This window comes from Trachemys scripta, chromosome 3 (assembly GCF_013100865.1).
Source record: "Trachemys scripta elegans isolate TJP31775 chromosome 3, CAS_Tse_1.0, whole genome shotgun sequence".
Taxonomy (NCBI): domain Eukaryota; kingdom Metazoa; phylum Chordata; order Testudines; family Emydidae; genus Trachemys; species Trachemys scripta.
This window is the reverse complement of record NC_048300.1, coordinates 32,296,955-32,324,208: the sequence shown is the minus strand read 5'-3', so window position 1 is coordinate 32,324,208 and position 27,254 is coordinate 32,296,955. Positions and strand designations below refer to the sequence as shown.

Here is a 27,254-nt window from a genome sequence, read left to right as displayed (position 1 = left end):
ATACATACATACAAATTGGCCCAGACCCTCCAAGGAGCCAATGAGGCTCAGCCTGGTTGTAGGCTGACACCCGGATTGATCCAGGCACCTCTAGAGCTACAAGCATAATGCTCTACAGTTTGATCTGAATAGGTAGTTGTTCTAGACTTGTATCCCCTCTGGATCTGGTACAGAGGAGAACACCTACTGATTCTTAGGTTACCCAGGACCAGCCCTGGGCTAAATGGCACCCAGGCAAGGAGCATCTTTGGTGCCCCCCTCCATGTGTTAAACTTTTTAATACCTTTATTTTTTATTGCATGTGTAGCTCATTTCATGACTTTGATGCACAATTTGCATGCATTATTTATCCCTGTCATGTAAGACAATACATTTGCATGCTAGGATCTAGGAGGCTAGTGAAAAATGAATCCACATATGGAATACCTGAAACATTTTACTTCAAACATTCCATTTTCCTTTTGTTGCTAACAACAAAAATCAGCACCCCGAGCCCAGGCAGTCTCTTAAGTCACCTGCCCCTAAATAGGGCCCTGAAGTTACCTCCTTCCTCTGGATAAAGGAAGCATTTCCTGAGCATCGATGGCCCACAACAGCTCAAAATCCTGGACAAGCCATGACTGTGTGAGGGGCCAACACCAAGGAGTTAACAAGTGACTTCCAGAGCTAACAGCAAGACCTGTTACGGTTTGAACCAAAGAGCCAGGCTGTATAGCTAGGGCTGTAACAGACATGAATCAAGCACAGAGGGGGGAGGGGATCTATAACACACACTCACTGGTGGACTACACCAGCACAGACCACATTATAGGATTAGGGCCTTGGTGATGATATCTTGTATTTAAACAACATCTTTTAGCTAAAAATTCCCCAAAGGTGTCTACAGAGTCAATTACAAACAAAACTACATTAAAAGATTATTTAGGTTCCAAAGTGAAGCACTGAAAGTTAGGAAATGCCAGAATTAAGATTGCCTGTGCAACCTTAATTCAGCCTACCTGTGCTTATGTGTCATCATACAGTCTTTACATGAACACACACTATTTTTTCTGCTTGGGAGCCTGCAAACAGGTCACTGAGAGGACAGGAGAAACAGGCTCTCTGCGCTCAGTTACTGTGCCTGAGCATAGCACAGCTCACCACAGTCTGGAGCAGCTGCCCTGAGGTGGATCATGTTCAGTCACTCAGAGGGGATGGTGCACAAACGGTTCAGTCATACATAGGAACTTTGAGGGGATGCTCAGTAAGGGCTGAATCTATGGAGATTTTAGCTGTTAAACTCCTGAGCATGTGTCAACTCAGATTTTTCTATAGCTTAGAACTTGGCCAAATTTGGGTAGATTTCATGGGGATGACAAGGCACATTTTTGGCACAAGGGCCAACCCCTGCCAAATTTTAAGTCACTGCTCCAAAGGATGGGGGTGTGAGATCTGTTCAAAAAAAGGTCTCCAGAATTTAACATAGGCAAATTAATGTATTTTTCACTAGCCTTCTTTGAAGAAATAGCTGAATTGTTTTGGCGCAATTTTTCTGGAAAACGTCAGCCTGCGGTAGACATCTGGCATGGAAAATTTCAGCCCAAAAGGTTAAAATTTGCCAAAGTTATAAGCAATTGAAAACAGTCACCATTATGCTTCCCACTGGGCTAGTCCTCTGCTTAAGTTACAGCAGCATAAGGAGTATTGTAACTTGCCCCCAGCTGCCTATATCTCAAAGGGAGGAGCTGTTCTAGCTGATAACATTGCTTGACAATGCCTCCTTTCCCGCTGCCATGCCCTTGGCACTGAAAGCTGGTATGGAGGTGCACAGAAGTTGCTATCCCATCTGAAAATTCTTCCATGCAGAAAGAAAAATGGAATGGAAAATCTGTCGTATGAAAGGAGACTCGAGGAGCTCGGTTTGTTTACCTTAACCAAAAGAAGGCTGAGGGGGGATATGATTGTTCTCTTTAAATATATCAGAGGGATAAATACCAGGGAGGGAGAGGAATTATTTCAGCTCAGTACTAATGTGGACGAATGGATATAAACTGGCCGTCGGGAAGTTTAGGCTTGAAATTAGACGAAGGTTTCTAACCATCAGAGGGGTGAAGTTTTGGAACAGCCTTCCGAGGGAAACAGTGGGGACGAAAGACCTCTCTGGCTTTAAGATTAAGCTTGATAAGTTTATGGAGGGGATGGTTTGATGGGATACAGCGATTTTAGTCAATAGGTCAATAACGTGCCATCGCTGGTAATTAGTAACAATGGTCAATGATGGGATATTAAAAGTTACTGCATAGAACTTTTCCAGAGGGTCTGGCTAGAGAATCTTGCCCACATGCTCGGGGTTCAGCTGATCGCCATATTTGGGGTCAGGAAGGAATTTTCCTCCAGGGTAGATTGGCAGAGGCCCTGGAGGTTTTTCGCCTTCCTCCGCAGCATGGGGCAGGGGTCGGTTGCTGGAGGATTCTCAGCAATTTGAAGTCTTTAAATCATGATTTGGGGACTTCAACAGCTGAGTCAAGGGAGAGAATTCTTCCAGGAATGGGTGGGTCAGCTTTTGAGGCCCGCATCATGCAGGAGGTCAGACTAGATGATCATAATGGTCCCTTCTGACCTTAGAGTCTATAAGAGCCCTTAGTGGGTTAGTTGGCTGGTTTTCTGGCAGCTTTGCACCACTAGACCAGGGCACAATTTCCAATGATGAGACCATGAGAATTGGTGGAGAATCAGGCTATTACCTTGTCAGTCAAAGAGATTAGATTCAAATGCATAAACAAAGGGAAAGCCACAACCCACAAGTTTTAAAAAAGTCTGTAGAGTATAATTGTAAAATGGAAAGGGCAGGGGAAGTTCCAGAGAGTGACAGAAGCTGTTCTGAATGTCTTTACTGATATAGAGGTTGTAATTAAAGCTACTTCTGCAATGTCAAGTTTTATTGCCTTTAGTAGCAATGTAATCCTGTTTCTGTTAAACTCTGAGGACCAGTCGCTAACCTCAGTTACACCAGTGTAAATCAGGAGTAAATGCACTCATCATTGTACAATCTTTCCTCTATATGTAATTTTTAGGCTGGATAGGACTACTATGGAGTCCTTAATATACTGATAAGTAAGAGAGTTCAGTGACTATACATCTGTTATGTGAATGCACTGGCCACTAAGAACCGGGATCTTCCTCTGAGTCTGCTTTGCAGTGCTCTGAGGCACAAAGAAGCCATAAAGCCACTTTAACTGACAGGTGGGGATTCCCTCATTATGGAGGAATCCCCAGGTGGTGCAGAGCCATCATAGCTAATTCTATACCATCTTGCCTGACATCACCAAGAAAAGATGGCATGGCCAGAGTGCTCTTCCACCAGACCAGCCATGTGGAGGCTGTTCCAGCCAGTACAATTTAGAGCAGCCTTAAGTCTGCTATAAATTGCTTCTCAGGACTGAACTAGCCTACCAGTCTGAGGATCAGAGAGTCCTATTCTAAGGCCTGGTCCCCACTAAGCCCCCACTTCGGACTAAGGTACGCAAATTCAGCTACGTTAATAACTGTACCTTAGTCCGAACTTACCGCGGGTCCAGACGCGGCAGGAAGGCTCCCCCGTCGATGCCGCGTACTCCTCTCGGCGAGCTGGAGTACCGACGTCGACGGCGAGCACTTCCGGGATCGATCCCAGAACATCGATTTCCTGCTGCCGGACCCTCAGGTAAGTGAAGACGTACCCTAAGCTATTTTTGTGTTCCTTCCTCACCTTCTGAGCTGTGATGGGTGTCCAACATCTGGTCCTAACAATCTGTCCCTAAGTCCTTAAAACCCTTACAACATTAGTATTGAAAAGATACCCCACAAACTCAATAGCTGGTTTTCTCAAGGACATAATTCAGTCAAACACTTTAATACACTTTCCCACATTAGAAGGTGATGGTCTTAAAAATTCTACTTTAAAAGCAATCAGTGCTGTCACAAGACTACTATTCACATTCTATATTCTGTGCAGAAGCAGTCCATCTCACTTGGCTTGTTACACTTCTGAATTTTAAATCACCACTTCTTGCTGTCAGGGAGTGCAATGTTTCAGCTTTAAGACTTGGCAGCCTGTAACTTTACACATTTGGAATATCTTGGAATGACAAAGCCTTGGCTGGGATGATTTAGTTGAGGTTGGTCCTGCTTTGAGCAGGGGGTTGGACTAGATGGCCTCCTGAGATCTCTTCCAACCCTAATCTTCTATGATCTTCTTCCAAAATGATCATGGCTAAGTTCAACTGGATCATACAGAACGAATGAGCACATAGTCTTTAAATGATAATAGCTGAATATTTACTGAATCCCAAATAATTAAAACAATAGCAATAGATAGACAGACAGACATCAAATCAGGATTGGATTCTGTTTTCATTTACACCAGCATAAATCTAAGGCGGGGTCCCCAACGCGGTGCCCACGGGTGCCATGGCACCCACCGGGGCATCTAAGTGCGCCCGCGTACTGGCCGGCAGACGAGCATCCGCCGAAATGGCACCAAATTTTGGCGGCATTGCCTCTGGATGACACCGCTTGTCGGCAGCATTTCAGCAGATGCTCGTCTGCCGCCACAGTCCTCCATGGCTCGTCGTCTGGCGCCTGCCAGAGGAAAAAGGTTGGGGACCATTGATCTAAGGTTATTCCCTGGACCACCAAAGCCTGGCCATTTCCCTTTAGCCCAAGAGAGATACTGTATATGAGTAAAACCAGACTGCCACCTTCTCTGAGTTTCCTAACCCCTTGATGTAGTTGATGAAATTGAGCTTCTTTCCCTGGGGATCTTGATTTCTCTGAGTGTTATTGTTGCTAGTGTAGCTGTTTCTACTACTTGGCTTTCTCCAAAAACGTTGGAGAATGACATTTTCCATATGAGGAAAATTGTGTTTTAAGTAACACCTTTCAAAATATAAGTTGTGCCCTGTCATCTCAGATTGGGTGCTTCAAACATTCTTTCACGTTTTCTTTCTCTAATGAAATTCTTGATTATATTTCAGGTGCCAGAGTGGATTAAAACTTTGCAAAGACGGGATGCATTTGAAATGGCAGAGAAAAGGAACAAAGTGACAGGCGAGTATCATCCATATTTTGTTATATTCTCATGGCTTTCAGATCTCTTTGGTCTATTGAACACCATCCAAATTAAAAGTATTTAGATGCAAGCAACATGCTAGAAACCTGTCAAACAACTGTCCATTGCTAGGAATATTTCTTGTGTGTCATTTTGTGTATTTCCAAGGCTTTGAACAAAAGGAGGGCATAGTCAGTATTGGGTAATATTTACTATATTACACTTTTAACACATCTGTCATCAGTTGTGTAAGCCTATTCTTTTCAATGCCAGTCAGCCTAAAACCTGTTTCATTTGCTGCCAAGGGAAGTGCTAGAACTTTGCAATCAAATGCTTGTTGCCCAGTGCCATCGCTTCTGGAAATTCTGTTTTATGTTTGGTCCCTAGGCACTGAAGAAATGTTCTATATATTACCATGGAAAGCTTGTCTTTCTAGCTCTGTGTTAGCATTGTGGTCCTGCCAGGCATATCATCTCTGTCCCTCCATAAGAGAACTCTTGGAGATGCACTGTTACTATTGTTCCAGTGACACAGGTAGCAGCTGTCTGTGTGTGAGACCACCACCAAGAACTAGCTCACATTCCCTTTCTTTAAACCTAGCAGCTTGGTGGCAGGGAAATTGAGATTTTTTTTTTTAAATATTACAACTTTACTGGGAGTGATGATCAAAAATCCCTGTTGCTGCAGCAACTCTTGATGCCACCAGAAAAATTGCTAACCCTATCCTTTCTGTGCCTCTCAGATATAAAGGGAAAATGACCATATTTACCAGAGGAAATATAGACGGGAAATGACCAGAGTTACTTTCCTTCCTTCCTTCCATGACCATCTGCTTTCAACTGATATAGAAGACTAAATCTATCAAGGTACTTACAAATTTCCCAACACCACAGTGTCTGGGAATCTCACAACATCCCGGTGAGATAGAGAAACACTATTATCTCCATTTTATAGGTGGAAAACTGAGGCTCGCACTGACTTGCCCGAGATCATTCAGGACATCTATGATAAAGCAGCATAGGAAACCCAGATTTCCTGAGTGTTAGACCAACGCCTTAGCCACAAGACCATCCTTCTTATTTTTCTGTTGTAAATATCTGTACAAATTCCTTTGGCAAAAACACTGGCAAATGTTCTGTTCAAAATAAATAAAGAATATATTGCTTGACAAATAATTCTAGGCTTACTGTTGTTCATAGAGTTGAATATTTGTGGGCTGATGCTGGTGAATTTATCAATTTTTCAGCATTGTTAAATATGGCTACTTTTATACCATGCTACTACTTTAACACTCTGGTAAGAGGATCAAAATGCAATGTTTTCTACATGTACTTTTATCCCACTGCTGCTATTTTAATAAAAATAGTTTTAAATATGCTTTTGATTGAAAGAATCCCTTAAGACACTGAAAATTCTTGTAAATCAGCTAAAAGTATCAGGAACCTGGAAAAGCAATTTAAATTTCTTAAGCATGTTTACTAAGAAGAAGGATCAGGAATCAGAACCCCAAAGAAAATGAAATGCTTTCAAATACTTTAAAATCATGAAAATATGAAGACCGTTATTAGAGAGCTGCAGACTCAGTATATAATGTTATCATAGCTGTGTGAAATACAGAGCTTGTTAAACGTCTTTGACAATGTTTTTACCCTGACAAAATTTGGCCATTTTTTTGCAAAAGCTTCCACTTTTGCAAAAACACTGATTTTCTGTGAAATTTTATTTTCTTTTCTTCTAGTTCTCATTTACTATGGTCAGTTCTAAGCCTTGTCTATTGCCAATGTGGATGGACCAGCTTAATCACATTATGAGATTCCTCAAAAAAAAAAAAAAAATCTTAGAAATAAAAAAAAATCAATTTTGATGGGAAAAGAAACAAAAACCCTCAGTACAAAATTCCAAACAAATTTTCAAAAAGAACTAATTCCATTTTGAAATCCCATGGAGTGAAACAGATTTTGAAAATGTCCAAGTTTTAGTAGCGTGTCTTATTTTGTTATTAGCTCTAGTGAAATGCCTGCTTTAGCTTCTCTTAAAACCAATAGAATGGGAGCTGGATCAGGGCCCTTGACGTCAGACTGTGCTTGGTGAAAGGTCGGCCATAATTCAGGAACCTTTCAAGTGAGCCTGGGCCAGTTCAGGGTCAGGCACAGAAAACATATGATGTTTGTGGGTGTTCATGGTTTTTATGTGAGAACAAATGAAACTGAATTGGTTTTGACATAATGAATACGGGCTAGATTGTGACTATGCTTTCTGCTCAGAGTAACGGGAAGCGGGTGCTTGTGCTGCCCCAGGGAACAGCTCAGAAGGAAGACTGATCCCCAATCACCCCTCCCCCATTCCCCTGCTGTTTCAAAGCAGGAGTAAACTCTACTGGGTCTAGACCAGGAGCTGGTATGCTTAGGGGGCAGAGCCAAAGCTCCAGCTTGTCTCTACCCAATTCAGCCGCCTCCTGCCTACCAACACAAAGTGGGGGATCATAGCTGCTCTGAGGGATCTACTCCCATCCCACAGTGCTACTCCCTGGCAGGTAGTCAGTGCACTGCACTGTGGAGCTCACTCATGCCCCACTAGGCAGGCCACAAGTTAGCCCTTAATCTTTTGTTTTTGTTTGCTGACAATACAAATTCTTTCTCTCTAACAACAATTGTCGTTAGGTAGCGTAAGCAGTGAAAGGGAGGGTGTCAGATATCCAAAGGGAGGAATTCCAGGTGGATGAACAGGACAGATTAGGAGTTGCAGGAATGTTATAAATTAGAATGACCATATTTCCCAAAGGGAAAACGGGACACCATGTGGGGCTAATCCAAGCACCCCTCCCCAGCCCCCCTGCAGGGCTGGCCTGAGCTGTTCGCCCGAGCCCTGCCTGCCCCCCACGCAGGGCTGGGGCTGAGGCAGCCATCGCTGCTTGCCTGAGCCCTGCTTGCCCCTGTGCGGGCTGGGGCTGATGTTGCTGCTCATTGGAGCCCTGCCTGTACCTTGTCCGAGCCCTGCCTCCACTCTGAGTGAGGCTGGCATTGCTTCTTCTCCCCCACCCACCACCCCCAGCACGTTCCTCTGCACCCCACTTTTTTGACAAACTGAGTTGGCAAGAGCAAACAGGACAAATGGCCACTCTTGCCACAAATGTTTGGATGGCCGGGACAGGGCTTAAAAAAGGGACTGTCTGAGCCAAAACGGGACATATGGTCACCCTCATTAAAATGACTAGTTCTCTGTTTGGAAATATCTCCCTGGCCGGATTTTTATTTCCCTGCTTCAGCACAGATGATTCTGTTTTATGGAGCTCTCTATTTCCAGAAGATATTGCTGAAATCAGAAAGAAATAAATTCCTAGATCATTTTTTCCTTGGGGTTCACAACCAAAGCCTGATGAATTCATTTTTCTCCATTTTAAAACTCCTTCACTTAAGGTTTTTATATTGCAGTCAAGCCCCAGCTCAGTAGGACTAAAATGGGATTTATTTTGAATCCTATCCACACTGCTCCTTAAACAGCCAGAGTGGCTGTGTTGACTAGCCGGAGGCGCTCTTCCTTTCTTCTTCCCCCTTAAGTGCTGAGCACGTTGCTCCTATAATGCTCTCAGCCCACGTAGAGAAATGATTGAATATTTAATGGCTGTTTCAACTTAGTAATTGGAAGGATTCTATCCAGTTGTCATATTGTGCTTGGATGAACCTGGAAGTTCTTAACTCAGTTTTTACTCAGACAAATTCCCACTGCGAAGGGACTTCAGGATTTTGTAAGTGTGGAAAAGGTGCTGTGATGAATAATGCAACTCGCCACAAGTTTAGGAAGGTTTGATGTTCACTAGAAGAATCATTTCAAAGCTAGATTTGTTGTCAAGATATTACTGTTCATTTGATCCAGGAGTAAGGAGAACAGACTGTGGCCTTTTCAACATGAGTAATAGCAGTACATGACCTTTATAGATACCCAGGTTGACTTACTGCATTTTTTGTCTGTTATTCTACTCCACATCTTTTATTTTGTGGACAGTGCCCGTCCTGTATATTTTAGTGCAGATGGATTTCATTTTTTTCTATTTTTCCTGATTACACATTAGATATTACAGATATCAGACTTAACCTGCAAGCATTTACAACTGGATGTAATGCTGTCCCACTGAAGTCAATGAGACAACACATGGCAATAAATGCTATGTGCATTAGTAAGTGTTTGCAAGATCAGATCCATACTTAATTGCAGTTAATGGTGTTATGCACCTAATATACCAGTAAAATATGTAGGGTGGGATTTTCTAAATCATTAGCTTATCTATTAACTTCAGTGCGAGCAGAGGTAGGTCAATGATGAGCACTTTCAAACATTTCACCCCAAATTTAAAAACAATTTGGTGATGCATTCATATTCCAACCAGTTGTAAAGGGTTAGGTAAAATCAATTATCTGGATGATTCTACATTCTGATTAATTGAAACAATATGAAAACCAGCGAGTAATAGTTTTTCATCATGGGATTAATTATAGCAAACCAATATATAAAATTAAAGGATTTTAATAGGTTTGTTTGTATTTTTCATAAGTGTGTGGGGGTTACTATGCACTTGTCCTTTAGTTTACAACACTTCATAGTCAGAAAAGGTTTTAAACAATATGAACATTGAACACAACTTTTTATATCTAAGATCTACTGGAGTCTGGAGCTTTGGATAAGGCCTTGTCTATACTTGGGATTAGCCCTGTGTAGCGGTGTTGCAGTGATCCCTCCCCCTCTGAGTCGGAGACAGGCCACACCACCTCACTACGTTGCTGGGATCACTGCCTAGTATCAGGGGAATTAGCAGACCAGGTGTTAGCATCTTGACTGTCCTAATAGGGTGGAAACCCCAACAAGTAAGTGGCCAAACTTACTGACCCTCCGAGCCATATGCAACAATCTTCAGAAGTTTGAGAACCGGAATTCTCCTGCTGGAGCTTCAGCTCTGCACAGAGAAGAGTCTCAGGGCTTCAGCCCCACGGGAGGTGCCTGCTGGGTTTTAGGGCTTCAGCCCTGCAGGGAGGGGGGGCCTCAGCCCCCCACTCTTGCTGAAGCCCCGAGCCCTGGCATGCACACCCCACGGGGCTGAAGATACCAGGAGGAAACACAAGGAGGAGGGTGCAACAGGGGAGGCCTCCTGATTCATACTGAGAAAGCAGGGCAATCGGCTAGTTATCTTATGCAAGAAGCCTGGGAAACAACCAGGAAGAATTGGAAGTCCTGGCACAGTCAAGGAACTACGATGTGATTGGAATAACAGAGACTTGGTGGGGTAACTTACATGACTGGAGCACTGTCATGGATGGGTATAAACTATTCAGGAAGGACAGGCAGGGGAGAAAAGGTGGAGCAGTTGCACTGTATGTAAGCGAGCAGTATCATTGCTCAGAGCTCCAGTATGAAACTGGAGAAAAGCCTGTTGAGTCTTTGTGTTAAGTTTAGAGGTGAGAGCAACAAGGGTGATGTTGTGGTGGGCACCTGCTATAGACCACCAGACCAGGAGGATGAGGTAAATAAGGCTTTCTTTGGACAACTAACGTAAGTTTCCAGATCACAGGCCCTGGTTTTCATGGGGGACTTCAATCCCCTGACATCTGCTGGGAGAGCAATACAGCAGTGCACAGACAATACAAGAAGTTTTTGGAGTGTTGGGGACAACTTTCTGGTGCAAGTGCTGGAGGAACCAGCTAGGGGCCGTGCCCCTCTTGACCTGCTGCTCACAAACAGGGAAGAATTGGTAGGGGAAGTAGAAGTGGGAGGCAACCTGGGCAGCAGTGACCATGAGATGATCGAGTTCAGGATCCTGACAAAAGAAAGAAAAGAGAGCAGCAAAATATGGACCCTGAACTTCAGAAAAGCAGACTTTGACTCCCTCGGAGAACTGATGGGCAGGATCCCCTAGGAGGCTAAGATGGCGGAGAAAGAAGCCCAGGAGATCTGGCTGTAGTTTAAAGTGCCTTGAGGGCACAGGAACAAACCATCCCAAGGTGCAAATATGGCACTAGCGACTAGCTTGGCTTAACAGAGAAATCTTCTGTGACCTTAAACACAAAAAGGAAGCTTACAAGTGGAAACTTGGACAGATGACTAGGGAGGAGTATAAAAATATTGCTCAAGCATGCAGGGGTGTAATCAGGAAGGCCAAAGCACAATTGGAGTTGCAGTTAGCAAGGGATTTGAAGGGTAACAAGAAGGATTTCTACAGGTATGTTAGCAACAATAAGGTCAGGGAAGATTGAGCCAAAAGAAATCTGATAAAGTTCAACAAGGACAAGTGCAGAGTCCTGCACTTAGGATGGAAGAATTCCATGCACTGCTAAGGCTGGGGACCCACTGGCTAAACGGCAGTTCTGCAGAAAAGGACCTGGGGATTACAGTGGATGAGAAGCTGGATATGAGTCAGCAGTGTGCCCTTGTTGCCAAGAAGGCTAACAGCATATTGGGCTGCATTAGTAGGAGCATCGCCAGCAGATGGAGGGAAGTGATTATTCCCCTCTATTTGACACTGGTGAGGCCACATCTGGAGTATTTTATCCAGTTTTGGGCCCCCCACTACAGAAAGGATGTGGACAAACTGGAGACAGTCCAGCGGAGGGCAACAAAAATGATTAGGGGCTAGGGCACATGATTTATGAGGAGAGGTTGAAGGAACTGGTCTTATTTAGTCTGCAGAAGAGAAGAGTGAGGGGGCATTTGATAGCAGCCTTCAACTACCTGAAGCAGGGTTCCAAGGAGGATGGAGCTCGTCTGTTCTCAGTAACAGCAGATGACAGGACAAGGAGCAATGGTCTCAAGTTGCAGTGGGGAGATCTAGGTTGGATATGAGGAAAAACTATTTCACTAGGAGGGTGGTGAAGCCCTAGGAAGATGGTGGAATCTCCATCCTTAGAGATTTTTAAGGTCCAGCTTGACAAAGCCCTGGCTGGGATGATTTAGTTGGTGTAGGTCCTGCTTTGAACAGGGGATTGGACGAGATGACCTCCTGCGGTCTCTTCCAACCCTAATCTTCTATGATTCAATGAAGTCCCGGCAGGTGCCTCCTGCAGGGATGAAGCTCTGAGACACCACACCCCACTGGGCAGAAGCCAGAGGCAATGAGTGAGGGGGACATGTGGGGTCACATGCCCCTGCCCCCAGATTTTTGCCAGGGCTTGCTGTCCCCACTCAATCACGTAGTGCCACCAGGCCCCACGCCCTGCACAGCAGCTGCTGGAGCCAGCAAACTGGGAGCTGTACCTTGGGTAGAGGCAGCAGCAAACAGCTGATTGCTGTAGGGAGAGCCACTGCTTTTGCTGCTTCCTCTCTCCAAGGAACTAAAGTAGAAGCCCTTCCCTGCAGCTCTCAGCTGTTTGCCACTGCCTCTCCATGCAGAGCTAATACTGGGAGCTGAAGGGAGGGGCCACTGAAGGAAAGAGGGGGGTATGCCTGAGGGTGTGTGACTCAAGCTGTTGGGGGGGAACCTTTAAATTCTGCACCCCCATGCTCAGCAGGCACCAGTTGTATCTGGCAGAAGTCCCTAGCCCCACTACCCCACAGCAGGACAGAAGCCCTGAGCTCCCCCCACCTGGTAGGCAAAGAATGGAGGTGTGGGGGGGTCTGGTAGCCTCATTTTAATGATAAAAGAGCCAAATGTGGCTCACAAACTATGGTTTGGCCACCACTAGTCTATAGGCACTGGCCCCCAGGCAGGGCAGAGCTGGTAAGCAGTCTATAAGCTCAGGCCTTCAGACAAGGAAGAGCACCACACAGTCTGTCATTCTAGCTCTGGCACATGACAGACAAATGCAGGCCTTTGACCTATGGTGGGGAATCTGATACCCCATGGGTGGGGTTGGCAGCGGGGGGGGGGGGGGGGGGAACAGCAGGAACCAGGCCCATCCTACTCCACCGGGTCCCAGTCCAAGGACATAACAATGGGTCAGTGGGAAATCCAGCCAAATCATGCTGACCTGAATTCAGGCAGCTATGCAGCCAGACTGGAGTTGGCTGTTTCTGGGCTACTTCCTACTACCCCTGCATTTGGTAACTCAGCTCTATGGGTGTCCTCAGCCTCCTCGGGGTAGGTAGGCAGGCAACGGCAGTCCCGGCAGCTCCCCTGCAGACATAGGCTTCTCCAGGAGGAGGGCACCCCTTAGTTCAGCAGCCTGCAGCAAACAGGATGCATCTGTGTCCCTCACTGGAAGCTCCACCTTTTATACTTCCTGTCCCACCTTCCCAATTATGGCAGGAGGGGCGAGTCTGGTCTGGCTCTGCCCACCTGGTCGCTGGGGGTGTTCCCTCCCCCTCTGGTTGGAGGATTTCCAATAAGGCCTCACTACACCCTGAATCAGCCAGTAGTGGCCAGCAACCAGCATAGTAGTTCTGGTGCAAAGCCCAAGTGTAGACAAGGAAAACCCCAGTTTCAAGCAGGGTCAAACTCAATTTATACAAATCACGTCTCAGTGTCTATGCCTGGGGTTTGCAATGATGCAGCCTCACTAGTTGTTGGCTTCCAATGGTTGAATCCCAAGTATAGACCAGGCCTAAGCCTTGAATATTACCTTTTGCTGATAATGAATCTACTGTTGTACAGAAACAGTAATAATGCTGGACTTGGTTTGTTCTTGTCTAGATGTGTGTTCAGCTGTACTTGTTGCTGATACCTGTTGTCAGAATGGGAATTTTCAGTCTAGACAAGGGTTGTATGAAACACTGGGATTCAGGCTTCTGCATAGGCACAGGCATGGGATACATCTGTTACTATCGAGGTCGATGGTTAAACTCCCAGTGAGTACAATAGCAGCAGAGTGAGGTCATGCTGAGTGCTTTTACTAATGCCACCCTATGTCACTGTAGAATGTCATAATAAGAAACTGCTACATGATATTAGTTGGTGATAGATCTTTTGTATAGTTCTGTTCCTCTTCCTTGAATGTTGAAAAGCAATTGAAGATTCCATAAAGGCAAGAAAACATGTTTGCAAAGATGTCCCTTCAATAAAACAGAGAAGAAATGCTGACATTCAAATGATCTGTGACACATAGTGGGGGAGGTCAAAGAAGGGAGAAGTTCTCACGTTGGACAAAGAAACAAGGATCCATATCAGGAAGGAGGTTGAAAAGAGACAAAGGGGTCATTAGTTATAGAAAGAAAATGCAAGACTCTATTTTCCCCCTCCTATTTCTTTAGTGCTTATCAACTTTAAAGATTAGATGTGTCCTCAAACAAATATAAAAAATGTAATCAAGCAGGCAAATCAGCAGTAGAGAGCAGCCTGGCAAATTGAGGAGACAGCAGAAGCTGAAGGAATTATTGTGCCTGTGAGAGGCAAATAGTTGGGGCGTATTAGAGAAACTGTAACAGAAGCAGACAAGAGAGAAAATTTCAGGAGAATGAAACAGCAAATCAAATATAGGAGATAGAGAATGGAGATTGATTTGGACTCCATAGGAACAAAGTATACAGAGTTCCACTCAGGGTTTGGGTTTATGATCCAGCAGTAACTAGACCAGATGATAAGCATAGTAATTATGATCCCTTCATTGCTGATATACACGCAGTAACTAATATACAGTAAGGTTGCCTAGTAATAGAAAATGTATTGGTTGGAGCTACCTTATGTGAGTTCAACAGCCAGAGAGCTATTAAAGTGCATAATGAGCACAAGAGCTTGTTCATTTCCGGGGGTGCTCACCAAAGAAAATGGCAGAAAAGAATGTTGGCACCTAATATTTTGAAATGGTCGGATTTATGAGGGGACACCAGCATTTGGAAATCAGTGTTCCGAACTCATCCCTGGTGAAACTCCATTGATTTCAGTGGAGTAACATCCAGGATAAATTCAGAGTAGCAAAGTCAAAAGGGAATAATCAAGTATCATGCCAATAAACTCTTAGACTCCTTTGAATTTTCTTCAGGATCAAAGAGACTGCTATTTTTAAACAATATCATTGATATTGTTAAAACAGTTGTTAGATATATTGTTAACCATGTGGCCAGTTAGTAAGTTAGCACACCCTCCTTAGAAAGGCATCATGGTCTAGAAGGGAGTGTGGGGATAGCAATCAGGAACACTTGAGTTCTGATCCCAGCACTGGTACTATTCACTTTGACCATGAGCCTGCATCCACTGACTCCAGTGGCACAGGATCAGCTCTTACAGGACCCTAGGTCCTGATTTTCAAAAGTGGGCTCTGAGTTTTAGATGCCCAATTTGAGACAGCTTGGGCCTGATTTTCAGAGGTGCTTTGAACTGAATGGGTGCTTTGAAAATTTTGATCTGTCTTCTCTCTGTCTCAGTTTCTCCATCTGTAAAATAAAAATAACACCTACTTTGCAGCGGGTTGTGAAGAATAATTTAATGTTGGTATAGTACTTCAAAAATAAAACATTCTATCTGAGCTAAGTATTCATATATGATGTCTCTGGTACTTAGATTTCCTTTTTTAAACATTTCTTAGATAAAAATTCCCTTTTAAACCATATGTTGTCCTTAATTAACTATTAAATTACCATATTAAATATTGCACATTCTATATTAATATTAATATGCTTTAAACCACGTATTTGGCTGGCCCAGTGGCCTGTTAGTAACATTGTGCACTACCATGTGGGAGACTGAGGTTCAATTTCTTGTCCTAGTCTCAATTTCCAGACAGGCTGTATACACAGCAGCCCAGATTCTCAGCTGTCCAGATTCCAATATGCCCTGGGGCTGGGCACACCTGAGGCAGAGCCCTCGAAGGTGCTGCTTGCAGCTGTCTGGTCTCACATCTGGGTCTACACTGTTACAGCCCTTAGAATAATCCAGAGCAGCCTCAGGCTGGCTATGGTCCCTGAGTGATGTTGGACCAGCTGGGGACCCCTGGAGCACAGCAGCATGCAGCCACACACTCTTATCGTCACACCTCTAACATGCTCCCATGCCAGGTGGTATAGGAGCTATTTGTGTCAGTTCTACACAACCCAGGGGTGCCCCTATGTCAGGGGAATCCCCAGCTAATTTGGTAAGTTGGCTTTTCAGACCAGTACAAATCAACCAGAGCAGGGGCTCGGGATCTAGCTTAGTGCCAACAGTGGATAGGAAGAGGCGTAGTTTTGCATAATGAAAAGACATGGTTTATATATTTAATATGATTCATAATTCCTCAGATGAAATGATTTGTGCTGCTTATTTTGTGCACTCCGTTTGTCTTGGACGATGGAATCAGAATAGTCAGTTTCAATTTCTGGTTCTCATGCATTAGCACAATCATGCAAAATTTGGGTTGCAAAGATACTCTAAGAAATACTCTCATTGATTTTTTTTTTAATTTTTGAAAGCATTACTGTTAAAATTAAGTTTTATTAAAAACATGCTGGCTTTTTTTCTCTAAACTAAAATACTAAATTTAGGGCCAAAATTATTTCACAATCACCATTTAGAAAAGACGCTTCTAGTCACCTGTTAGATGATATTGATGGGCTCCAAGTGCAGTCTCTCTAGTGTTCTTTACCCCAAATGAATGCAAGCTGTGACCATATGCTGGCAAAATTCCCACCCAGATGAGCAAACCCCTGTACATAACTAGACACAGGAAGTAGCAAACATTGCTTGGAATTGTAAAACTAAATGGACCAGGTACTCAGGTGGTATAAATCATCATAGCCCCATTTAAGTCCATGGAGTTATACTGAGTCACATCAATTGAAGATCTAGCCCTTTAATCTTTATTGGGAGCACCAGATTGATAAAACAGCTTCCATATGTCCACTTAGCACATTGATAAAATCATCACATTATCAGATGTACCAAATCCTGCTACAACAGACCATCCTGAAGAAACAAAACTAAACTAAACACTGTCATGCCAGCTTCAAACTGCAGTTAGTCAGGTAGCAGTGAAGGCAAGCAGTCTGACATTTCAGCTCAGTGAGAAAAGCTTTATAATGCTTGCTGCTTCTTCTGCCTTATTAAATGCATTTTGAAATTTATACATACATACTTTAGTTTTGTTTTTACTCTACTCCAGGCCTGGGAGTATTTTCCTGAAAATTTGATCCTTTTGCAAAAAGATGTCATTGCAAAGCTCAAGTATTGTATATAATTGGAGAGCTTTAGGAAAACATGATCTCGGTGATTTTCATCAAAACTACATTTTGGTTTGACTGTTGCTTTTCACCTTGTGTTTGGTGTCTGTGGAACTATGTGAACATTCCTGGGCTCGTCACACTAAAGGAGATAAATGGTTTATTGTTGTAATTCACTTGAGCTAACATGAATTTAGAAAACATTTAATGGAATTATTGCTGGATGTGTGCTATCGTTCAGAGATATTGTGCAGAAAATTGATTTCCTCTGACTTAATTAAATACTTCAAGCCAATGTTTCCCAATAACCACTCCAGGAAATCTATACATAATATTGTTGTGTGGGGAGTGGGGAGAGGTGAGGGCAGGATACAAGTCCATTTAAAACTGCCCTTTGGGACTGCTTATATCGAAGTGCAGTTTATGCTGGAGTAAGTCTGCCTGGGCATTATGAATCCAGCACACTGCTGTCCGAAGGACCAGCATAAGTACTGTCCTCAAGTCCCACTTAAGCCCTCAAAATAGGGCAAAGTGGTATTTAAGTGATGCATGCATAGGTCTTGTGCCAGCCTTATGAACAGGGATGAATGTGACCCTTGAGAATACGGCCCGATGTTCTTAAGGACATGCCAGTCAAGTAGAGTGCAATTAGATTATGTTAGATAGGATAAATCCGATGACTTTTTCCTCCCTAAACTTCAGACCGTCTAAGTTACTTTTAGAATTACTTGCCAATTTATTATACTCATATCTCACTCCTGTGCAGGCCAACTTATTGGCTTCTGTATGGTGCAGTGCAATGTTTGAAAATGTGCTCACTGAGCCACCAGATTGCCTCTTGGATGTTATTTGTTTTGATTCAGCACTTTCAACACTTCAAACCCTAATTCTGGATTTCTTCAAAATTGTTTTTCTAATGCAATTTAACTTGAGATCCCTGTGTGCCTGATTCTTATTTATGCTAGCGCCTCTTTATATGTTTCTGGCAGGGTAAAGTATAAAAATGAGAACCAGGCACAGTGTATGGATGATGTTTTGAGAATTCAGTCATGTTTACTCTGCTGAAACTTCTGCAGGGTGGTAAAACAGCTGCTGTTCATGTCCTCACAAAAGGTTCAAAGAGGAAGGTAGCTATCTGGAGCTTTTGGCTTAAGCGGTAAGGAATATAAATTTGTCTTACCAGCTGAAGTTATTTACACTCACTGGTGCTGCCAATGGTGATGAAAAATTATGTTAGGACAGTAAGATCTCCTTCCACCTGCCTATTTTCAGCTATGGGAGTGTGCATGACAATGTAATATGCCATGTAAAATCAGCTGCAATCTATGCATGCACAAGCACAACACTTTGCTGTGAGAGGAATCTGTGCAAAACTTCAGGATTGGACAAAACTTGTGAATCAAATTCAAGCATGGTGCAGAGGGCTGGCACAAAGCCCTCTGCACCACTTATGCCTGCACAGGAGATGGAGAGCTCAGATATCCTGGTCACCCAGCAGGGCCTCTCCACCTCCTTAATACAATAGAAGAGGGACGCATACTCTCCCTGACATGGCTACTGCCAAGTGGTTGCCCAAACTGTAATAGCAGCTCCAATGTCTCAACACGTTTTATAAACTAGGTAGGTATCATTCATTCTGCTCATTTTTCAAATGGCAAAACTAAGGTACTGAAAGTTTAAGTCCACAAAATAATTTAGCATTGGAGCTGGGGTCAGAACTCCTGGCTCACAGACCTGTGATCAGAGCATGAGACAATAACTGCCTACTAAGCAGAGCATTTCTCTGTTTGCATTCTGCAGGGGAATCCTATACCATGTCTGAAAGTAAATTAATCAGAGCCATGCTAGCTTTGCTCCAGAATGAAATATAGGAGAAATATGTATTCACAAGTGGGAAAGGACCAAAATCAACTGAGAAATAAATTCTGCTGACACTTACCAGTAGGATAGAACACATCACTGTCCTGACCATTTGTTTAAAGTTTTTTTTTTTTAAATTGCTGAAAAGAAAATCTCTCTGGAAGTATAGTCTTAACGATTGAAGAAACCTTACAAACAGGCAGCAGACAATCAGAAATTAGAAATGGAGAATTTTCTTATAAAGCTACTGAAAATTTACTATAATATTTGGTTATTCAACCATAAGCAATGAGGAATGCTCTAAAACATTTTACTGACAGCAATCTGGGCATTCAGAGTAGATCACTTGTGGGCTATTCAGGACAGTGCAGTAAGATTAGGCTTTTAAAAAGGGGAAAAGATGCAAAAGGAAATCTACAGGGCCACTCATGTACTTTTTACCCAAGGTTTGATTTTTGCCTTGTAGGCACAGTGCTTAGCAAGGGGCTGTGTAGAGCTACAGAACTCTAAGGGAAGTATTGGGAGGCCTTCTGCCTCAGGCAAGCAGAACCTGCTGGAGCTCCCAGGTGCACAGCTCACTTTCACTCACATGGCCAGTCAGCTCTGCTGGCAGATGCATAAGAGGGAGAAGAACAATGACATTGTGTCTCCCTTGGTGAGTGTGTAAGGAGCAGTCCCTGTGTTTCCCTCAGTGCAGGGACTGTAATTCTGTCTGGCTTTTATGCAGAGGAGGGAAGGGGGGAAGTTCCCTGCACACATTTCACTCCTGGATAAAGGCCAGGCAGAATCTGGCCCTCATTAAGGAATGTACAGTTGGCCCAAAATAAGTCAACTGGAACATAAAGGATGTTGTATATGTGAGCACTAAGGCTTCATTCTCCTGTTAGTTACCAGGGTCAGACTGTGACTGACCCTTGTTTTCAGTGGAGGCAACGGGGTGAAAGGAGTCTCTCCATACCTGCATAGCCTGCATAAAGGCCAGGAACAGCTGTGCTCAGGAGAATCCCTCCCTATTCCCCTGGAGGCTAATGACACCATAAAGAGAGCAGAGATGGGCAGGGAGGAGGTGGGGCCATGGCGCCACCTCAGCATGCATTGCTAGATGGGTATGCAGGAGGTAACACGCATCCCATAAAGGTGTGTAACAGCATGGCTCCTTGTATGTGCCAGGCATCTCTAGGAAGCTTTGTGCCTACCTGATGCAGAATGCTTCTCAGTGCTCCCTCCAGAACAGTGTGATTCTACCCTGACCCTTGCGATGTGCTGGGCCTACAAGGCACAAATGAGCCCTCATTTTGAGCCTGATTCTGACACACTTTCTCACCTTACTCCACAAGTAATCCCACTGAAATCACTGGCACTACCAAGCAATTCAGGGACTACTCAATAAATGGATTGCCAATTTATTATCATTTAGGAAAAAAATAACTTAAGTCCCTGTTGGAAAGTTGTGTAACAGAGAACTGGATACTACTAGATATAAAAAAGAAGTCAGATAGGATAAACTAGAGAAAGATGGAGCTGGACTGCTTACTCCCTTGTGCAGTCATTTACCACCTGTGCAAAATACTGCCAATGAGTTTTACACTCACACTGCATGAGTGTAATGAAGAGGGAACTCAAAGCCTTTGTCTCTAGACATTGATGTATTATAAAAACCATGCGCAAATGAAAAGGAAACACTTTAATAAACTTTAAGAGAATAGAATAGAGGAAAGAATTAACTTAGATGTTACATATTTGAAACCAGAATATATACTTTCACACTTCTGCTAAGGGTTTTGTGTGTTTGTTTCTTTGCTACCATAAGTGTAGGGAAAGAAAGATTGTGTTACAATACTGTATTGACTTTTTCATCTCGCCTATAGAAGTAGCAGTCATTTTAAGAAGTTATGGTCTTGTAATGAGAAAAAATCTAATGCTTACCTGTATTTTAATGGCTGGATAATTAAATGTACTTAATTTGAAAACACTAAATTATTTAATGCAATACAGTTACAATACTAGTCAACATAATTATATTTGTCATCATGTCTATATCATAGTGATTAGTTGCTTTATTGATAAAACACTTCCAGAATGTAATGAAAAGGTTTACATAATGTAATTGCAATAAAGACCTACAATTTTGAAAAGAATTTGAAATATTTTATTTAAATTCAACAGTACTGTCACAAGTTGGCTATTGTCAGCAAACTAAAAACTTAACAGGCTCCCTTCAAACAAAATCAATGAGGAATCATTTTCTATAGTAAAATGATCAATTTTGGATAGTCATGACATGGATATATTTAATTTGAATTGTCTACATAACAATTTTGATGGTGCTATTTTAGGATAAAAAAAACCTTCCATCAAATCATTGCTAAACTGCGATTAGATATAGCTAATAGCAATTCAATGTGGTCAAGGATATACTGAAACTGTACCATTATGTAACTAGCAGGCATGTGGCCTTAAATACATCTTTTAACTTTATTTGCACACACTGAGCTTCACATTCTGTTTTTAACTGATGATGAAGTTTGGGTGAACATTTAAGTTGCTTGACTGACAGTCTGTTTATTGTTTAACCTTTTTATTGGACTTCTAAAGAAATGTAGCAAATATTTACCAATCTGAATCTCCCTACAGCAAAGCAGACAACAAATATCTCCACATATACAATTAGTACTATTAGCCTATTTACGTTAAAGAAGAATAGTGTGTTTGAATAATGTATTTTTCCACAGTGGTTCCAGGGTGCTAATTTGTTGGCCAACTTCAAAAATAATTCTATAATGTAATTATACACATAGTAAATGTGCTATATTTAGTACAAAGTCACATATGGTGAAGAACATATCAAAGTATCAGTTAAAATAGATTCTCAAGTCATCTGATCTTCAGAAGTATGTGTTGAAACATACTTGTAGATTCACAAGGGAGACTTAAGTCTAAGTCCAACATGTAGGCACCACTGGAATTCACAAAACCACCACTCAGCTGCCACCTAACCTTGTAGGCACTTAAAGTCCCAATGTGCCAAAATTTCCATCAGTGGGCATGTGCACAACCATTAAAGTCCTGACACCACTGAGCTGCTTGGTGGCTGACTCATGGCTAAGCTCTGGAGGGATTCACAAATTTGGCATTTTCCTACTTGTCTTATCTACCGGGCCTGATCTGGCACACTTGCTCAGAGCTTGCCTAACCTGGACAAAAGAAAGGAGGAGGAAGTGATTGTATGACTGTACCCATTAGCCCTGAGATTAAGGCACACCACTATGAGGTAGGAAATCCAAGTTCACATCCCTGATTTAGAGTAGGAACTTGAACCTATGTTTCTCACCTCTCAGGTAAGCACTGCAACACCTGGGCTTTTGAGTATAAAAAGTGGTTTGTTTTCATTCCCTGGTGAGAATAGGGCTGACCTGGCTTAGGCACTTAACTCCAGGAGAGGATTCACAGCTATGAATCCCAAACAGTGATAGGAATCTCTCTTGGGCCTGGAGTGAGGTGTTTAATTCTGGGAGAGGGTGGGGCTTAGTCTCCTTGGCATTTCCTACTATCTAATTTAGGTAGCTCTGTGCTCGGCATGCTGGCTTTTGTGAACCCCTTTCTTAGGGGCCTGTGATGGGGTGTGCTCTCCACACTGGCCCTGAGAGAGTTGAATTAGGCCATGTGGAGGGCACTAATTAGGAGGCAGCTCACCTGTGAGAGAACAGGTAGGGCTTCTATAAAGCCAGGAGACTGGCAGCAGCAGGGAGGAAGCTTGCAGTCTCTTTCCCTGAGTTAAGGTCCTATTGGGTTCCAGGAAGTGGGCCAGCACAAGCCCGCCCATTGCTAAAGGACCCTCCCCCAGCCTTAGAGGAGGATCCATAAAGTCCAGGAACTCAAATAATTACAGGGGACAACCAAAAATGTAGCAAGGGCAGGTGTGAAGGTCAAAGGGTCAAACAAAGGGAACCTGAAAGGGACACCAACCAGAGAACCCTGCACAGCTCCCACTGCTCCTTGAAGGTGTCAAGGGAGCCAGCGGATGCTGCCCAGAGGAACTCTGGCCAGATGCATGAGCGAAGGCAGGATCAGATAGGCCCCACAGTTGCAGGAAACCCGCTCAGCCAACCTCCTCTCCCTGGTCTTATATATGGCTACTTTGGCCAGCACTAGGAGGAGGTTGACAAGGAAGTCCCACGATCCCTAAGTTAAGATAGAAGGAAGGGAAGATAGGAACCCTGAGAAAAGGTATAGGAACCTAGAGGAAGGGTTTATCTAATAGGCCTAAGAGAGAGGGATCTGACTAGGAAGGCTGGAGAATGAAAAGCTTAAAGACACGCGGTAGGAAGTAGTCCAGGGTGAGAGCAGTAAAGTCGATGTAGCTGCAGAACTTAACAGCTGGCTGTAGGGCCCTGGACTGGAACCCAGAGTAGAGCACAGGCCTGGGTTCCCCTGCCATCCACTGTTAAGTGTTATTGCTAGGGGCAATGAAGGGAAAGACTGCCTGAGTCATTGCAGGAATGATGTAGTCAGGGTGGTAGGCATGAGGACTGCCCGACACTGCTGGTACAGAAGGACTTTGAAAGACTACCCTGGAAGGAGAAATCACAGTGTGACGTGGCTGGAGGACCAAGTCATGAAGCAGCTGCATCATGACCCCATGAGCAGGAGGAGACCTTCAATGGGGAATGAGAAGAAAGGGGGCACTGAACTGGGTAGAGCTAATCCCCAGAATCACCAGAGTAGGTGCCACCCAGGTGTGAGTAGAGCACTCCATGACAGTGCCTAACCGTCTGTATGCATTGTATAGGAAGCCTGGGTCCCTAACTTGGGGTTGTGAATTCCACTAGGCAGTAAAGCAAGGCACCTAAAAGTTAGGTGTTGAAATGCTGTGCATTGCAATGCCTAAGGCGCCCTTGTGAACTTCACCACAAATGAACATAAAAACCTTTCCATATATTCACCCTACATTGCTATGAAAAAGCATCGCAGTGGAGACTTAGGCGCACAGTGAGTAAAAATCCCATCAATTTAGAATAAAATGAAGGGATTGAGAAATCTCCAAAAGCTTAAAAATCACAGATCCCTTCAAACTGGTAGTATTTGCTTTACAATTTGAAACAAAATTATTGATCTCTACTGTTGACTTCACACAGAGAGGAAACTAAAGAGAAAATATATTTGATTATAATATTATAATGTTTATTTCTGGTGGGGAGAGTGATGAAGGAAATATACAGCAAGCACAAATGTGCTAAGGGACAGATTCTGCAACCTGTTGTCCATGGACCTCTGGCGGTCTGCAGCCTGTCTAAGATTTCCATTTGAAATTTTTGTAGGGGTCTGCAAATGAAAAAAGGTTGAAACCCACTGGAACAGATTGTTACTATGCAGTTAGTCCTATTGATTTCAATGGACCTACTACCAGAGTAAAGTATTATTCAGGGTAAGTGGGCGTGGCAGAAATTAGTCTTAAATTACAAGTGGTAATGAAGACTGAAAGAAGCTATTGTGAATAACATTCTATTTACAAAAAAATTAGCCAAGTACAAAGTAAAACAGTGTGAAGCATGAAATTAGTGATTAATTTTTTCACTAGTACTGTACAAGATTTGGGTTGTGATCAGTAACCTGGATGGAAACATGAATGCAGTCCTATAGGTGGCATCCTCACTTTTAAACCACTCGCTAACTCCAGTTGCTATAGCAACCTGATACAGCTTTTTAAGGGGAGATTTTAACGTCATTTCAAAACTTTAATCACCATAGCAACACAATTTAGCTCTTTGAAGCATAATCGTATTTGTTGTTACGAATTTTTAATGTGTGTATCTTACTCCACTTGTATGTCTTTCCCTCTGGAAAAGACAAAAAAGCATCACCTTACAAAGGAAAGATGAAACGTAACCATCCTTGCTTCACTACTTCACCATGATTCAAAATACAACAAAGGTAGAAGGGTGTGAGGGGGGGAGGTTGTGTAGACGAATTTAAATCATTTCAAAGTAACTTTTACAACCTATTTTTTATAATGGGAACTGTACTATTTTAACACACAGTGCATTAGCATTCCTTCCTTCCTGCTATTCAGTTCCACCAGTTGGGCCCCTTTGAAGCAAAGAGGTTTCCACTAGAAAGAACAGATTTCAAAATTCACGATGGATACATAGACGGATGAGATGAAGAACGCTGACTCGTTATTTTTAGGAAGTCAGTGTATTGTAGACTGCGTGTGAGAGAGAGAGACTTACCTATAGTTGACACTACTGTCCCCACAAAATAGAAAGCCCCAGTGAAGTCCCATCTTGGTCTTAGTGCATCTGCCCGGATGCCCGCGGCCATGGCTGCTTCATAACTCCGCAGGAAGTCCCTTAGCTCAGGCATACTGATGTTGAATATTTGGCTGAAGTTTTGGAGGGTCCTGCTCCAGCGATGCTGAGCCTCGACTTCGGACGGCCTCTCGAGGGCTGAGAACACCGTAGCTCCAGCTGCCAGATAAACTGCGATCAGGACCGCTAAGAGGAGGAATCTGCCATTGTCCTTGTTGAAATGGGACAAGCAGCAGCATCCCTGCGATCTCCTGCTAGACATCATCCAAATTTCAGCACCCCCGACCCGGCGGACAGTGACCGACACCTCCTCGAGGACGCTGGCATTGGGCTACTGTTAAATTTACGGAATCCCGAGGAAAATTTGTAGCTGGTTCATTGCAGGTGCTTCTTTTCTGAGTCATACTTAGCAAGAGCCAGCGGGGAGCCCTGAACTGCCATGCTGATTTCAGGGGCCGAAGCTGCAGTAGAATACAACTAGCCTGAAGCCCAGAGGGTCCTGTGGACAATCCCCGCCTTGGCTTTCGCTTTCCTTGCAGCCACGTCTGGAGTTCCTTTTTCCTTTGAGCTCTCCACTGAGCTCTGAGCTGCAGTGGCCATTGGTTTCTGGGAAACGGCTTTGCTCCGCATCCCCATCCCCCCTGTGGCCATATTCTTTGTATCCGGCCTGCCACCCGCTGACAGACACGGTCTGTCTGGCCTTCTCTTTGGGGGAAAGTTATTGATTTCAGGAGCGCTGGTGTTTGGTAGCCAGGGTGAATGGAGTCCAATGTGCTCTCAGTCCAATTAACAACTGTTTGGTCATGATGTATTCAATGCCATAGCTGGTGTTCGCCAAACAATACTACTTACATCACGCTGTCTTACGGTTTTATTTGCAAAGCTCCCACCAGACGTATCCCTGTCTGTTCCCCTTCTTCTGGGGTGTTTTCCCGGGCAACAGAGCCCTTAAATTCCGCATCTAAAAAGTATCCACTGTGAGTCCATATTTCCATATACAAATCGCTGCATCATGCTTACAGGCATTCATCAGTATCCCCTGAGACCAGTGGCGGTGGTTAGGGATCAGCTGCGTTTAAAGCAATCTTGATTCTGTCGGAGCTCAGGGTTTGGTAAACACCGGGAGTCTGGCTTTCAGCTTCGCTGTTCCATCATGCGCACTTGTCCTCTGCATTTGCTCAGATTTTTTTGCTTTCATTTCGCTGGGTGAAAATGCGATCACACCTTTCTGCAGCCCGTATCTGCTCTAGGTTATAACATATCTACAGTCAAACGTGCCGCTCTGCTCACGAAAAGGGCTCGGCAAGTTTTTGAGTCTGGACTCCCCAACGATGTAAGGCTTGTTTTGTAACAGAGCGCTGCGTATATACCCAAGTTACTTCCTCTGCGCGCATACTTTAAACTGGATGGTTCCTTGCAAAAACGCATCCGTAGACAGCCATGCAATCCACCAAAGAGGCAGATTTCAATCTGGATAGGCGCTTAGCGTGACTTTTACTTTTTTGTCTGACTTGTTCCAGGAGTCCCCTATTGGACCCGATTTCTGTCTCCACCTGAAGTCAGCGTACAAGCCTTGGTGTTAAAATTCATTGTAAATCACAGTATTGGGCCAAACAGTTCCCGGCCCCTCACCCCAAAGTCCCTGAACTAACCACATCCAACGGCACTTTTCACTCTGGCTAAGTGCACTGAGCCTCGGAAGATGCGGTGTTAGTCCAAAGGGTTATTTACAGCGTCCCCAAGAGCCATGGGGCTGCATATTTCACAGACTGGGGGGTGGGGGGAGGCGCTCCTTGAGAGCAAGCAAAGGAAGCTCGCGAGCTTCCCTGCATCAGCACCCTGGGGAGCGCAGAGCAGCTGCTTTTTCCTAGCGTTGCCGCCGCTCCCTGTAGCGAGGCTGTGGCGGCTCCAACACGCACGCTTTGGCTGGGGGCTAATGCGCCTGTGTTCCCCCCACTTATGGACAG

At 43.8% G+C, this 27,254-nt stretch overlaps 1 protein-coding gene across 1 annotated transcript in view; it reads right to left on the bottom strand.

Moving 5' to 3' along the window:
- KCNK12 (potassium two pore domain channel subfamily K member 12) overlaps window positions 1-26,577 on the bottom strand; it is a 57,199-nt gene extending 30,622 nt beyond the window's left edge. Inside the window, exon 1 of the mRNA XM_034764402.1 lies at window positions 25,210-26,577. Coding sequence (XP_034620293.1) covers window positions 25,210-25,552 — 343 coding nt within the window. The 5' untranslated portion in view covers window positions 25,553-26,577. The remainder of the gene's footprint in view (window positions 1-25,209) is intronic.
- Window positions 26,578-27,254: the final 677 nt, after the last annotated feature.